The sequence below is a fragment of the Actinia tenebrosa genome, unplaced genomic scaffold (genome assembly GCF_029948245.1).
Source record: "Actinia tenebrosa isolate PJP-AT-01 unplaced genomic scaffold, QUT_ActTen_1.0 PGA_scaffold0__85_contigs__length_37466705, whole genome shotgun sequence".
In the NCBI taxonomy this organism is placed as follows: Eukaryota; Metazoa; Cnidaria; class Anthozoa; order Actiniaria; family Actiniidae; genus Actinia; species Actinia tenebrosa.
The window spans coordinates 17301139-17317848 of NW_028292569.1; the positions used below are offsets into that span (position 1 = coordinate 17301139).

Sequence of the window (16710 nt, forward strand, 5' to 3'; positions counted from 1 at the left end):
AAACATTTTTAAGATTGAAAAGCTTGAGCAATTGAAGTCTTTACTCGTTTCTCCCAAGGGGAGAGGGAAAGTCTGTACTATCCTATGCTACAATATCTAACACTCAAAAGGATAGGAATTCGCATTAGTAACCACAAGACAATGGTTTCGGATCAAGGTTTTTATAAAAGTGTTCATACACTGATTGTATTCTATCAAATCCAACCTCGACATGGAACCATTGTTTCGTGGCCGCATGATCTGGTAGTTTGAACGATTAATAGACCCTTTTCGAGTTCCAAATTGCCGCTGTGGTTCTTGACTACAGACTCATTTGCTCAGGCTAAGCCTCGAATCAGTGTCTAATTACTCGCAAATACCACGGTAAAGTAAAGAATGCCCAACTGCAACAATACAAAGACTTCGAAACTTGACGGACCTCGACTGGAACACGTGAATATTCTTCACTAAATCGAGGCGAAGCCTGAGTAAATGAGTCTGTAATCAAGAAACACAGCGGTAATTTGGAACTTGAAAAGGGGCTATTAACTTAATGGATTTGTTGTGGTTTCAGCACTATGTTATCAAAGATACTAATGTCTTGTTTCGTTTATAATTTATTAATCTCTGGTTTATAAGAATCAAAAAGATGGTATAGAGTACGACATTTCATAACACTGAAACGGCTTCCCACCGTCTTCCACAATTACATCAGATATTTAGGTTACGGTTAAATAAGGTATGGCTACAGTACGCCTACGAATTTGCCGCATCGTTTCCCACTCACACGATCGTATTTACAGTTTGATAACGAATGCTTAGGCATTTTTGTTATGAAAAGACAAACGGTGAAGTATAAAAATATGATATTATAGCATCTGAGTACAAGGATCGTAGAACACATTGCAGGACAAAACGAAATAAGATTACAATTTTTCTATAAGATTACAATCTGATACGCCAATGTCCATCGCAAAAATGATGACTATTAGTCATAATGTACTCAATTCTCCTTAAAAAACATTAGGAAAGACAAATAATGAGTGAAGAGATTTTAGAAGTTAATCACAGCTGACGTTTTTTTTAGCTAAAGCAAGTCGTACATTTTACAATGGGACGACGTCTTTACTTCGTTACATCGTTCTTCTCTTGTCTTCTGTCTGAGTGGATGCTATCTTGCTGCAGGTTCTTCAGGATGATGGTGGAGGGGGAGGGGGTGGTGGAGGAGGTGCTCCCATTAGTGACTGGGATCCCTGTGGTTAGAAAGATAAAAAATCTCAATATGCTTCATGAGAAAAATACGCCCAATATTCAAGATAATAGTCCCCTTCACAGTTCCTTGCGCCATCTTGAAAGATAGCCGTGCCTTTGCATTGAAGCGAGTCGAACGGTAAACTTGCAATGATACCTTTTTAAACACCTTGGACAATTATTCACATAAGGTCACCGTTCGTCTCCCTTCGATGCAAAGGCACGGCTACCTTTCAAGATGGCTCAGGGAACTGTGAAGGGGACTGTTGACTGTAATTCCTAGACTCAGTATCACTTGCGAAAAGAGATTATAAGGTCTTCACCGGTTTTCCTCCATCCTCAACAAGCTAAATTCCAAGTTAGCCATGACCTGACTTTGATCAGCCCAGAAGTTGTCTCAGGGTATTGATAGAATCTTAAGAGTACTCAGATTTTTCACGATGCTCAACAGCCTTTTGTGCACATTGCCTTTGAGGTATTTAAGAAATATTGGCTCACACTTTGTTAAAGATAACATCAGTCTGACAGTACTCACCCATGGGGTGTCAGAAGGGGGCGGTGGAGGTGGAGGTGCTGGCTGAAACTGTGGGAATGATGGTGGAGGAGGGGCAAATCCTTGTTGTTGGGGGACCTGCCATGGAGCTACTGAGGTTGCTGAATAAAAAGAAGCAAATACAATATAGATGATATGTGTTTATAGAGAAGGTCTATACCAGGAAACCATATACAGTGGGCACAGTAGGTACATGTAGCCTACTCTTAGTCCCAATACAGTCAACTCTCGCCTTGCAGACACCCCCATATTACGGACACTATGCTTTTACGGACAGGAGAAAAATTCCCGACGAAATACTGACAAAGAAATGACTGTAAATAATTTTCGCTATTGCGGACGCTCGCTATTATGGACATGAAGTGACGGTCCCAAGGGTGTCCGCTGTAACGAGAGTTGACTGTAGTCCTTTACCAAAATACAGCGAAATGTAGATACAATAAACAAACCAAGGCCTTGCTATTATCGTGTAAGTAACAAATACCTATGAAGTATAGTTTGAGGGATAAATTATACCAAATTGGTTTATAGAGGATGATGGACACTTGATGGTAATAGTCCGCTTCACAGTTCCCTGCGCCATCTTGAAAGGTGGCCGTGCCTTTTCATCGACGCGAGACGAACTGTGAGCTTGCAATGATAGAGACACGTGAATAGTTGTCCAAGGTATTAAAAAAAGGATGTCTATCATTGCAAGCTCACCGTTCGTTTCGCTTCGATGCAAAGGCACGACTTCCTTTCAAGATGGTGCAGGGAAATGTGAAGGGGACTACTCAACTGAAATACTTGTGGTCCTTAGTCTTTAGTTGATTAGGGATGGTACAACCATTAACATGGTCATGGCAAGTCACATGAAGGTCTAACCATTTGCAGATGTAATCACAAAGGCAGCACCTTCTCCTCAGTTTATTTAAGACCCTGAGTGTTGGCCCGAATGAGGAAAGATTCATATATTCCCAACGGAATGAGTTACAACTAAGAAATATACCATGGATTTGACCTTCATATCAGCATAGCCCTGAAGTATTGCACTATACAACAGTTTCGCATGAGATGCATATTGCTACATTATGATTGACTTTTGCAAATGATTTGATCTTTTAAAAACAAGGCTACATATGGGAACACAGCAGTATTTATCGCATGAGAAATGGGACTATTCATTACATTGTACTACATACCTGTCTGCCATGGTGGTACAGGAGCTCCTCCTGAGCTTGGTGGTGGTGGGGGTGGGGGTGGCTGTACAGGTGGTCCACCTACTGACGGAGGTTGAAATGGAGCTGGGGATAGATAACAAATGGTTAACATTAAATCATGTTTTCATTTTTATGTCATAATCTTGCGAGTGTAAGTGTAAAGGTGTGGTGTGAAAGCATTGATTTTTATCCTCCCAAAAGTATATTATTTGCACGGTGATAACAAAAAATAATTGCAAATGGAACACCACCGCTGCACTGCAATTTGAGTGAATTGACCAAATATTTGAATAATTTTAGGAATAATATATTATATTAATGGTTAAACCTTCAAGTCTTCTCGGACTTGAAACCGTAGGCCCTTTCTCCCAACCTTTCTTAACCTACAGTAAAATGGGGGACATAAAAGAACCTGTTGAATTATTCGTGTTAGAGTAGGGGATTGTCTCCCGGTCCAACAGCCTATCCCAATTTGGAGGCATAGGACTAATCTACTAACAATTCACACTCATGATTGTAAGCTGCATGGCTGCCGATAGCGCCTTAATATGCAGCCCGTAAAGTCCTCCACTGGTTGAGAATGTAAAGAATATTGAGATATTTGAAATGTGCTATATAAGAAAAAATCCCATTATGTCGATGGCCAGATTGCATGTTAAGTACATACCAATTCCAGGTAGAGGTCCTGGTGGAGGCAAGAGTCCTTGAGGTTTATTCCATGGTGCAGGTGGTCCTCCTGATCCATTTGATGGTCCAGGTGGTCTGACATTGACGGGCCTGGGAACTGGAGTACTCATCAGGGGTTTGGGACCTGAAGAGTTCCATGGTGCAGCAGGGGCAGGGGCAGGGGCAGGGGCAGGCGCGGGCACAGGCACAGGCACAGGGTTCTTTAAAGAGAAGATAACAAGGTACATGTATGTCATCCAATGAAGCAAATAAAAAGATAAATGTAAACTAAATGCAGAATGTTATAAATTAAATGTTGTTCAGAATTTATTTTATTATATCTATTAAATGTAAATCTAATTCAGATCATGCACCATTCCCTAGAGTATCAATTATTTCTTTGTTGAACTGTTGTACATGACAAGACACATGAATATGGATACAATTTAAGAGGAAATTTTTTTTCAATAACGAGCAATAATGGCAAAAAACGCCAAAAACTAGACCTTCGTATGAGTTTTGATCCCAATTTTCGTTTTGGGTTAACACTCAAAACCTTTTTTAACAGTTAGAAACTGATGTACTATGATAAAATGCTTGTTTGAAGCGGTATTTTCAATTGTACAAAGATGTTTTGTTGCATTTGTGTTAGAATGTAGCTTTGTCAGGCTTTTTATAGAAAATGTAAGGGAAATAAGCAAATGAAGGCCTAAACCTCATTTTCGAATAACATTTTTGCTTTGGGTTAACACTTTGATTCCACTTTCATCAGTCATCTCCACTTCCAAACAAGTTAAACTTTCTGAATAACAAGATTTTAGCCTTGTACAACAGCCTTTCTTCAAGAAAAGAGTTTTTGGCACTCACTGTTTGAATACGAAAAGAATTTTCTCTTAAACAAAAAATCTTATGCTTAAGAAAGTGACACGTGGTCGTGGAAATACAAAAACATTATGCCCAATCAAAGAGTAAAAAGACAACGATACCATATTTTGGATAGCTTGGCTTACTTACAGCAATAGGTGGTGGAGGAATGGGTGGGGTAACCTTCGGCGGTGGGATATCAGGTTGTGGTACTCCTAATGGTGCTGGCACTGGAGGAGGTCCTTCACCTAATTCTGCCATCAGAGACAAGTACTGGGGGAAAAACATACATTCTTAGTAAAAGATAAAACAATTACACATAGTGAAGCCCTGTTATCTTCAACCTCTTGGGGACCAGGGATATGGGGTTTCAAGATATCCAGGGTAAAGTTGTAGTATTACAAGTCCATAGGATGCAGCCTCAGGTTGAAAATATCGGGTGGTAAAGATAACCAGACTGCAAAGTATCCAGACTGTCAAATGTTAAAGTTGTATGTCTTCATGGATCCATGAGTATATGGCTATTTCATTAAAGGTTGAAGGTGGCAAATGGTAAGAGGTAATAAGCAATAGGCAATATGAGTATTTTTTTTTCTAGTTTGTAGTTTAATCTCCTACCTCACTGTCCATCTTAGCTTTATCAACTTGTATTACTGGTATTGGTGTGATAGCCCTGCAAAAGACAAAATAAATCAGTTTTGAACTTATGCTTTAATGAAAAACAAAACCTCTAGACATAAATGAGAATAGGACATTTGTTATTACAATTTAAGATAATCAAAAGTTTGAGATACAGTATCTAAGGCTTGAAATAATGAGACTCCTTTGCAGCAGCTATATGAAACAACTTATTGTGAATAAAAATATGAAGTTCCTTCACTCACTCTTTTTCATTACAATCTGTAGCTAAATGACCAGCGCTGCCACACTTGGCACAAATGACACTATTAGTTACATTCTTCTGTTCTGGACATTCCCAGTGACGATGGTTTGAAGCACCACAATTCCTGCACCTACTAGAAGGGAGAGAAAAGAGGTATGATGATATAATAAAGGGATACTAAGACAATACAGTACATAAAAGTGGAGTTGTATGGGTAAAGAAAAAGGCTAGAACATTGCTGTGCTGAAATTTGTGTTTCAGAGTGTGTGCTCCAGTTTCTTTCCTCTTTAAAACTACTACAGATGGTAACATTATACAGTATAATACAATATTATGGCTAGTGAAACTTAGTTCTCAGTCTATCAGTGAAAATAATACATCACTTGACTGGGGGTGCACAAAACATACAGTGAATTGTTTTTTGTTTTTTTTAATAGGAGAGCATCTTGAAAATCCTTAGAATAGGATATTTAAGAATGCAAGAGCTTTAACAGAACATTTCAAAAGCTAGATTGAGCTAGACATATTTGGCAGAAAAATACCTTAGTAATTCATCTTCTCTTAGCGTTCCATTCAGTGCTGCTAACTCTCTCAACTGCATTCTCTTCAGATCATTCTGTCCTTCAGGAGCTTCAATACCTTGTTTCAAGATGTCCTGGATCTAAGTTTGATAGATAATTTAGCTCAAATATTTGTATGCCCTTTGCCTCAAGAATGAGTGAATTTTGTTTTCCATTGACTTTCAATGTTAGACTTCTTTGCTTGGCAAAAAATTCTGCTTACATTAGCCATAGGAAGGTTTAGAAAAACATGTGTTGAGTTGGCATCGTAGTGCATCTGTAGAAGGCCTGTCCTCTATTATAGTCCCACACAATGCAATTTTAATTTGACCCAGTTTTTTCCTCAACTTTAGAATGGCTAATACAGGCATTTTTGTATTACAAATAGACCCCTTGCACTGAGTCCCGAAAGGAATTGTTCTGGGGGACAAAACAATAGGCCGTCTTTTCTTATACAAAAAAATCCATTGTTTTGTCCCTGAGAACGATTCATCTAGGGACTCAGTGCAAGGGGTCTATTGTTGATACAGTAACTACAGGTATCTAGTACTTACCATGTTAACAGCTTTTTTCACTGATTCATGTGTTGGCCCAGTGACTAATGCATGCAGTTCTTCATCTTCACCTGAATTCTGCTGGTTATTATTGGGGCCTTTCTGCCAGACCTTGCATAAACACAATGGAGAACGGAAAAAATCAGATAATTACTAGTTATGACTAAAATGTAAAGCCCTTTTAATGCAGTACTTATCTAGCAGGGTTTTGTGGAGGCTGGATTCTGCCCCCCATATATAAATAAGTTGGAATAGGAGTCAAACAAAAAAAAACTGTTTTCTAAAGTGCGCAGGTTTTTTTTATGTTCTTCATTACTGCTGTTACTATAATGATGCTCATTAGAGTAGGGAGGGGGGCAAGTGTCCTCCCAAAAGTTTGCTCTGGGCACCAAAATTTAATTAGTTCATGCTGGATTGCAGGGCTACATTGCATCTAATAATCAAGACCTTGCTACACCCCTGATGATGATGAATTGCCTGCAACATTTCTACCCAAATTTCCCATATCAAATGTGACCTTATCAGCTAATAGGCCAGGTGCCAGATATTAAAATTCTAGCACAATACCAAGGCTCTATGAAGCATCGAGTATACAAACCTTGCCGTCCTTTATAGATCCCTTTCCTCTGATCATGATTTTGGCATTACTCTGTAACAAAAATAATGGCAAAGAATTGAAAAACATAGCTTCAAAATTAATCATTTTGCACTATAAACAACTTCTATTAAATCTGTTAAGCTGTTGCTGTTGTTGTATCACAGCAAGTGGCAATCACAACAGAACCCTAAGCTCCAAACTAGGTGAAAGCCTAACAAGATCCAATTGGAATTTAGAAGTTGAATTGAAAGGGAGGAAAACTAGAGAATCTGGAGAAAATCCTCAAAGCACAGGAGAGAACCAACAAACAACTCTACGCAAATATGACACCGAGCATGGCAGGGCTCAAACCCAGGTTGCTAGCTATGAATCAACCATTGAATGGATCACAGTAAGGATGAAGCTACCTCACAACTGGAAATGGAACCTACCGTAGTTGGTTAAATTTTGAAATCAAGAGAGGCTTAACAAACTCTACTCTCATATGATGTTGAGACCCCAGAAGGTTAGAGGCAAGTGAAACAATACCATTGATTTCTTACGAACTCTTACCAAATGATTCCATTGTTTGGTGCATTGCTTACCTCTTTTTCCATCTTCTTTAAGGTGTTTCCTCTAAGAATATAAAAGTTAAAGTTAGAAGAATATGCATCAAGAAAAATCCAACTCAGGGTACATGTATTAGACTTGAGTAGAAGGTGCTGGTTTTGCTCTAAAAATATCAACCTCAATATCAATATTTTTACATATCTATCTTTATTACAATGTAGTTCTAATCCAGTCATGAATTACCCTGTACATTCTTTGTCGAAGGGACAATCTATTATCAAAACAAATATGTTTGGTGGATCTTTCTGCAGATAAGTTTTAAAATGTGCAATGTTTGTACATGTCTTCAATAGTTTAGAATAGTCAGAAACTCTTAGAAACTTCTTACCTTGGCCCAATAAGTAGACCAATAAAGTTAACTTCTGGATTTTCATCCTGGGGAATCATAACCTTATCTTGAATCTTGATTAATGGTGGCCTGTAAACACAAGTTATATGTCCATGGAGTAACCTATTAGTACTGTATTGTGATAGAGCATTTTCACTCATTTCCTAGAGAGTTAACTGACATTAGAGATGGTGGGACTCCATATCGGTGTACTTAAATATATTTACAAATGAAACTAAACTAATTGCCAATGGCACACCAATATGGTGGCTGTGATGTCATGTGGAAATGCTCTATTTTCATCGGCATAATTTTCATTCAATCCAAATTGCTGTCAATGAAAAACTCTGTGAAGCATGGGTAGAGACAAGATATTCATTAATTCAAAGAGAGGGAGAGCTAATGATTTTTCTACGAAAGTCCCCCAGCTCTTTCCTACTAAAGGAGTGATCTCTTGACAAGAGTTAACAACTGAAGATAGACAAGTGATGCAAGTTTAATTTTACGAACAGACTATTTTCTCATACTGTTAGTATTTGCATATACTTTAAAAAACTTCAAGGTAGTTTCCAGACATGTTATGGAAACTACATGTACAATTACTTGTACTGGTAAAAAAAATAGTGGCAAAGAGCTTCTTTCTATTTGAGGGTTGCCAGTATAAAAAGTTTACTCACTTGTAATCTGATGGTGGTTTGAAGTCAGGGTTGAGCTTCATTGCTTCTTGTATATGTCTATGCCTCTCTTCTTCAAGTCTCTTGCGTACTCGGAAATCTCTAGTGTTCAATCGCTTTCCCTCTGTGTTGTAGATTGGCTCTGGTGATGGAGACCTGAATGAGGAATGGAATAGTAAAATTTTTTATCCCAAAGTTTTTTACCAGTCTACTTTTGCTCATTTGTATACATGATGGATGATTCATTTTTTATCCTTAGTGATGACAAATGGCATTGTGGTAGTGAGTGTGGAGCATACATAGCGAACTTTTAAAATATTGGCCTTTGGTTATGGAGACCTGCAACAGTTCAATCCTTTATCATGACAAGATTTATTATATAAGTTAAAAAGTTTTACAGTGATTTCAGCCACAATGCAATAGACTGTTTTCTCAAGGTTGCGTGCGCACCCAACTTGACTGGCCACAAAATTGAAAAACGCAAATTCACTAAATTTGAGAAGCCAGTTTTATATTCAAAGATGAGAATAATCAATTTGATAATTTTTTACTGAAAAATCTTATAGAAATGTATGTTAATTCCTCCTGTTCTGTAATCGTGGCCTGTCAAGTTCCTTGAATTTGGATGCGCACGCAATCTTGAAAAAATGGTCTATTAATCCCATATCGTGACAAATAATAACCTTAGATTTTTAAAGGTGTTAAAGGTCAAGTAGTTGGAGGCAATCGGTGTCACAATTTTTGTTTCAAATTGAAAAGGTCAATGTTTTACGACAATCTGCTTACCTGTCTTCCGGATTTTCTGGAATACCAAGATCTCCAGTTCGTAACATTCGGCTGATTTCTTCAATCCTCAGTTGATCTGAAATACATATAGTTTTAACATCAACAAAAAACACAATGGATTCCAGATGAGGCCTAAATAAATTAAACAATTTCGGGTATTTTTCTTTATATTTGAGTTACATAAAGTTAAGCCTTAGTTCTTCTCCTTTTCAAAGGTTGAATTCAGGTCACTTGCTCAAAATTTTGTTCTAAACTGTTATATAAGATCAATCCCATAGCAGTTGTATCTTGCACTCAGTCTCATATCTCCTAATTAACCTGACATAGAGCTATATCAAATTTATCATTTCAGTTTACTTTTTACTTGATCTTTTTTAATTTTTTTTTGTCTTCATCGACAAGCTGTATTATTTTATACTTTATAAATGTGCAAATAAAGTTGTTGTTTATCCCCACTCCCCGCAGTTAAAATAATATGTACTATAACATAACAATACTAAATTTGATGTCAAATTAGAACAAGAGGAATTAATGTGTGCAAATATATTTAATTATTTTAGCCAGGGCTTTAAAATAACAGTTGATCAGTCTACAGTCATGATTATAGTCAATAGCTGTTGCTGGTCAAAATGATTTCAATGGACAAGTCCCAGTTCCACTTCCCATTTTTTAAGCCCTGTTTGGCCAGCTTAATTTTAACCTCAAAATCCAACAAATCATTATCCAGAAAAATAGCTTTAAACCTAACTGATTATAGCACATATAACCAAATGTAATGTACAATAGATTAACATTAAATATAAATATATATAGTAAGAGGATGGTTTTATAAATCAGAAATTAAATTTAAGTTTCAAAATAGATTCTGCAAAAAAGTTATTAGCGATTAAAGTCAGGATTCAAATCCTGCCTCCTAATCAGAATTTGAAGTTAAATGAAAAAATAATCTGCAATAAAAAACGGTTAAAGAAAGTACTGTCAATGTTCCACGGATAAAATTCTGAAAAAAGATGTCACACTGTTTTATATTTTTTAAACAATCCAGATCTCAAATTTAGGGAAAGGCATACTCTGCAATAAAATATGGTTAGATAATGTACTGTACATTGTACGTGGATAAAATTCTGAAAAAAAAGATCACACTGTTTCATTTTAAAAAACGATCCAGATTGGTTAAGAACATTGTACAGTACACACCTGTTGTGAACCAATCAAATTGAGTGATACTGTTATACCATCAATGATCCTAAATAGTGAGAAGAAAGCAGTACTGACAAGTTAACGGTACCTGTGTCTGTTAACAAGTGTTAGTACTGACTGACCACTCCTGAGACCCACACCCAAATATACGACCACATCTCATGTATTCTTGTACCTTATAGGCACATGTACTTAGCAATTAGTCTTCAGTCAATAGCCCATGAGACCAAAGGCTGAATGGGCTACTGACTCATAGGCCATGAGATCAAGAGGACTATAAATAATTGTTTATGTCAAATCCAACTACTTTGTCCAATATAAAGAAATTAAAACAAGTTTCAAATTGAAGTTAAATATATTCTGGTTATCAAAGCCAGCACTTTGCACTCAGGTACTGTAGGATAACTTATAGCCTAGTAGTAGGTCATCCAATAAGAACATAGCGTTGATGATAGACTACTAGTTGGATTTAACTAATTTATTAGACCATATTACTAGTTCACAAAATATCAATTTGATCCTTGATTAAACAGACCAACATTCTGATGGTTAGATTCATTTCTGTGTCAAAATATCTATAAATACCAAGGACATATAAAAAAGTTGATAACCTCAAAATAGGAACACTTTACTGTATTAAAACTCCATGGACATTCACTGGAAGTAATGACTATTTTACACAAAATCAAGGTTAAGTCTGAGCAACAGAAAATTTGGCAATGAAGCATTAACTATTTGATAGGAAAAAAACACCAAAATAAACTGCAAATCCTAAAAATAATGATCTAAAGCAAGTAAAAATAATAAGATAAATTTGAATGGAAATTAGTTTTTAGAATAAAAAAAGGGGATTGATTTTAAGTTTTTTAATGATGTAGTTATTTTACTCTGATAAAGGTTGACAAAGAGTCACTCTACTGTAGTTAAGAATTTATTTTACATTACTTCTCCATTGTAGGTTATTTGTCAGTACACCCCCTATTCTATACAAGGATACATAGAATTTGTGGTCATAGATTTGAGTGTATGCAGTTTCCCTTGGCACTTATAAACCTGACACTTGGTGGTTGCTGTTGTCATAAGTTAACTATTCTTTTGCTGAAATTAGGTTGAAAGTGCCTAAGTATTGATCTGTTCTCCATTTCATTAATATTCTACCACTAACAATATCCATTGTGCTGATCATTTCTTTTTATTAACTCTAACATATTTAATTTTCCCTTTGCAACTATGAAGTAAGTTCATATATAATTTGTATGCTCAAAATTAAAAACTTTTCTCAAGAATGACCAAAATATTATATCCATTTCCTTAGACTCCTTGAGGGACAGACAATCCTTGATCTGGTGTGAAAGTGATTAATAAGACAAAAATGTGATTGGTACAAACTGTCCTAGAATTCTGCTAGGGTCAGACAAATTCTGTCAACGAATGCGCTATAGTGTGTGTATTATGAGAGTCAAATCTTTTATCTTTGGGTCACTGGCATGGGTGGCGTTTGCGGCTAATGCGTCGTCTTTCACCGCTGTAAGTCCAAGGGGTCGGGTTGCTGGTTCGAGCCCTGCAGTCGCCACATGTGAATTGAGTTTGTTTGATGTGTTGTTCTCTCCTATGCTACGAGGGTTTTCTCCGAGTTCTCCGGTTTCCTCCCTCCGTAAAAATCAACATGTGAGTTGGGCGTTGTGTGCATAGAACATTAAATGTAGTGGTAGTGCGCGTGAGCGAAAAGTGTCCCCAATTAGTGCGAAAGCACTAGAACGACTAGACACTTAAATAAAAGTGATTTTATTTAACAACCATAATCTAGAAATATCATTCACACCAATAGAAATATTCCAATAAACTGTTTGCCTTCCCCAGGTGTCAAGTTTATACATGCCATTAAATAACTTCTACAAACTTACAAACATAAGCCTTTTGTTGATCTGGATTCAAGTTAGGTGGTAATGTTGTCGGCATTCCTGGGATAATCATTTTAGTGTCTTCTTTGCCCCATCGGCTTCTTTTCTTCTTTTTCTTCTCTGTACCACCTGCATCTGTAAAATACATGAAAAAATCTTTAATTGATTGCAATATTTCAAGAAAAACAGTCTCTTTTGATTTCAAAATTACCACTGTGTTTCTTGATTACCGACTCATTTACTCAGGGTTGGCCTTATTTCAGCATCAGAATATCCACAAATACCAACGGTAAAGTAAGTAATGCACAACTTAAATGTTACAAACACTTTGAAATTCCACAGACCTCTGCTGGAACACAGGAATGTTCTGCACAAAATCGAGGCTAACCTTGAGCAACAGGAACTCAAAACTGGAGTATAGGGATGGGAGAATAATGAGTACAAATGGGGAGTGGGAAGTTTAACTTGACAAACGGGTTTTGTATGCACTACTTATTAGTGCTCTTGTAATTGTGCTGAGGAAACATGAATCACAAGTGATTTCCATGAAATACAGATCAATTGTTTTCGTTTAATACTCAAATAGATACAAAGAAAAACAATAAAAAAAACTGCAACATCTACAAAAACCTATATTTGTCTACAACCCTATTTCCTCTATTGAGTCTCTAGCCTTTAATAAGCCACAAAGAATATAGAGCAAGCACTTCACCTCCAAAACAAATATAGTGCAACTACTCCTTTCAGTAACAAATATCGAGCAAACATGCAAAAAATAGCTTGTTACAAAAAAAAAAAAAATATTGTGCAGCATAAATTTCTGCAACCTCCCCTTAAATAATCCAATGGTCCATCTCTAGCCCTATCTTTGAACATAATGTTTGCGTGGGTCCCTTTCTTTTGGAGGGCCTTTGACAGTCATTTTATCTGTCAAGATTATGAATTGCATTAAAGGAATAGGATAGAATAACATATGAAAGAAGATTGGAATAACGTCTGACTCAGAAAAATCTGAGCCCCAGACGGGAATCGAGCCAATGACCCTCCGGATACTAGTCAGATGCTCTAACCACTGAGCTACTGGAGACTCTATGGTTGGCAAGGGTACAATGGGTTAATCATATACGGACCACATCACGCAGCCACGTACAGTTATGAATAAAAAAATTATGAATAAAAGAATAATGAATAAAAATAATAATTTCCCAAAGATCAGGGAAATGCGTTAAGCCCTAAGCCTTTCATAATCCCCCAGTCTAAAAGCACTGAAAATGAAGAAGCCCCAGGGAACTTAACAGATGAAATATGGTAACCATCATTGGTTATAAGGAAAACCAAAGTAGAGGTTACTCTCTATGAAACACATTAAGAATTCGATCTTGTACTTTTCTTATTATCAAGACTACACTCACCCAGACAATCACATTTCACAACAAACTCCAAGACCTGTATTACTATTTACTCTTTATCTCATTACCATCAATAATCGAATGATAAACTTTTCCTTTAAACAAACGGCCGTATACTGTAATAATGAATAACTATATATTAAATTTTTATCAGAAATGGAAACATTACAGTAAAATGCGAAGGTCAAATTATTTATTTAATAGTTCATATACCGATGGAACTCATACTGAGCAGATAGTAAGCTTAAGTTCTTATGACACCATAGGAACTTCTGAAATATATTTTGCTTAGACAGGATCGATTTACACAGCTGAATGTTTACGTTATATTACAATAATAATTTCTGAAATGATATGATCATGACTAAATAAGATAAATACAGATAAGATGATCCAATCCGTCCTACACATTTTTTTTTTTTCTTGTAATCTTGTAACTCGTGGTTTTAAAATAGTATACAGATATCACGTCTTTACATCACGAAAATGACAGATCACAGGAACATCTTCTAGCTTAACTCATTACGGAGTGATAGCTTTGTTATAATATATTAGTATTATCCTAATGAAGAGTATTAAACATAGTTTATACATACCAAAGCGATTTTCAACAGCACGTTTGATTCTCGGTTGGTCAGTCTCTGGATTCGGGTTTTGCTTACTCGCTAGAACGGGGTGAAGTCTCCCCAATGGCGTCATATTGGCGCCCGTCATATGAGCCATTTTATGCAAAATTATATATTTGGCGATTCTTTAGTCTTCTATGTAACTGTTGAAGTCCTTTAAAGCTCTATTTTCTTCAATAAAATGTTTTTTTGTGTGTCAAAGGAACATGACGACGTTAAACAAAATGTCGTAAACCTTGAAATATACGACTGCAGGGGATTATGGGTAGCGATACGCATGCGCTGGCTTCAGTCATGTCATCCGCTGACCAGTGATACAAAAAAAAGCGATTGGGTTGCCTGTGTAGGAAGTTACAGTGAATCCGGACATAAGCGAATTCAAGTGCCCTTCAAAAACGCTGATATAAATAGAGGATATTACACGGTGGCGCGAAGATATGTTACTTATCTTCGAGTGGTAAAATATTTTCACGAGAAGATAAACTTCATATCTTCAAGACAACGAGTAGTTTTCTTTTTTTATATAGACAAATCCAGGTCCCGAAAAACATCGCAAGTGACGTCATCGATATCCTTACCAGTGAAGATATGGAAAATATTGGTTGTGTGTGGTAGGGTTTGAAGGAGGTATCGTATCCATGTTGCTTCTATTGGTTGTGCGTTGTAGGGCTGATGGTGGCATCAATGTTGCTGTTATTGTGTGTGGTAGGGGTGGGTGGTTGAATTTGTGTTGCTTCTATAGGTTGTGTTTGGTATTTGGATGGTGGGTACTCGTGTTTGTTTGTGAAAAGGCTGGATGGTGGTATCTGTGTTGCTGCTGTTGCCCGTGTGTGGTAGGGTTTAATGGTGGAATTCGTGTTACCTCTATATTGGTTGTGTCTGGTAGGGTTGGATGGTGGCATCCGTGTTCTTGTTATTGGTTGCGCGTAATCTGAGGGTTGAATGGTGATATCCGTTTTGCTTCTATATATTGGTTGTGTCTGGTAGGGTTGGATGATGGCATCAATGTTGTTTATGGGTTGCGCGTGATAGGGTTGGATGGTGGTATTCGTATTGCTTCTATTGGCTGTGTGTGGTAGGGTTGGATGGTGGCGTCAATGTTGCTTCTATTGGTTGCCTGTGATAGGGTTGGATGGTGGTATTCGTATTGCTTCTATTGGTTGATTGTGGTAGGGTTGGATGGTGGCATCAATGTTGCTTCTATTGGTTGTGTGTGATAGGGTTGGATGGTGGTATCAATGTTGCTTCTATTGGTTGTGTGTGGTAGGGTTGGATGGTGGTATTCGTGTTGCTTCTATTGGCTGTGTGTGGTAGGGTTGGATGGTGGCATCAATGTTGCTTCTATTGGTTGCCTGTGATAGGGTTGGATGGTGGTATTCGTGTTGCTTCTATTGGTTGTGTGTGGTAGGGTTGGATGGTGGCATCAATGTTGCTTCTATTGGTTGCCTGTGATAGGGTTGGATGGTGGTATTCGTTTTGCTTCTATTGGTTGTGAGTGATAGGGTTAGATGGTGTTATCCGTGTTGCTTCTACGGTATTGGTTGCCTGTGATAGGGTTGGATGGTGGTATCAATGTTGCTTCTATTGGTTGCCTGTGATAGGGTTGGATGGTGTAATCCGTGTTGCTGCTGTTGGTTGTGTGTGCTAGTATAGGGTTCGATGGTGGCATTAATGTTGTTTCTATTGGTTGTGGTGGTAGGGGCGGGTGGTTGCATTCGTGTTGCTGCTGTTAGTTGTGTGTGATAGGGTTGTATGGTGTTATCCGTGTTGCTGCTATTGGTTGTGTGTGGTAGAGTTGGATGGTGGCATCAATGTTGCTTCTATTGGTTGCCTGTGATAGGGTTGGATGGTGGTATCCGTGTTGCTTCTATTGCTTGCGTGTGATAGGGTTGGATGGTGGTATCCGTGTTGCTTCTATTGGTTGTGTGTGATAGGGTTGGATGGTGGTATCCGTGTTGCTTCTATTGCTTGCGTGTGATAGGGTTGGATGGTGGTATCCGTGTTGCTTCTATTGGTTGCCTGTGATAGGGTTGGATGGTGTTATCCGTGTTGCTTCTATTGGTTGCCTGT

General features: G+C 37.4%; 1 protein-coding gene across 1 annotated transcript; it reads right to left on the reverse strand.

Moving 5' to 3' along the window:
* Positions 1 to 580: 580 nt before the first annotated feature.
* Positions 581 to 14882, reverse strand: LOC116298489 (splicing factor 1). The gene is made up of 16 exons (XM_089033804.1): positions 14611 to 14882; positions 12609 to 12740; positions 9505 to 9580; positions 8722 to 8874; positions 8045 to 8134; positions 7692 to 7722; positions 7108 to 7158; positions 6510 to 6620; positions 5938 to 6056; positions 5397 to 5528; positions 5131 to 5185; positions 4663 to 4785; positions 3650 to 3869; positions 2965 to 3066; positions 1766 to 1884; positions 581 to 1232 (listed from the first exon to the last, which is right to left on the reverse strand). The coding sequence occupies exons 1-16, from the start codon at positions 14735 to 14737 to the stop codon at positions 1170 to 1172; spliced, it is 1704 nt and encodes a 567-aa protein (XP_088889930.1). The 5' UTR covers positions 14738 to 14882; the 3' UTR covers positions 581 to 1169.
* Positions 14883 to 16710: the final 1828 nt, after the last annotated feature.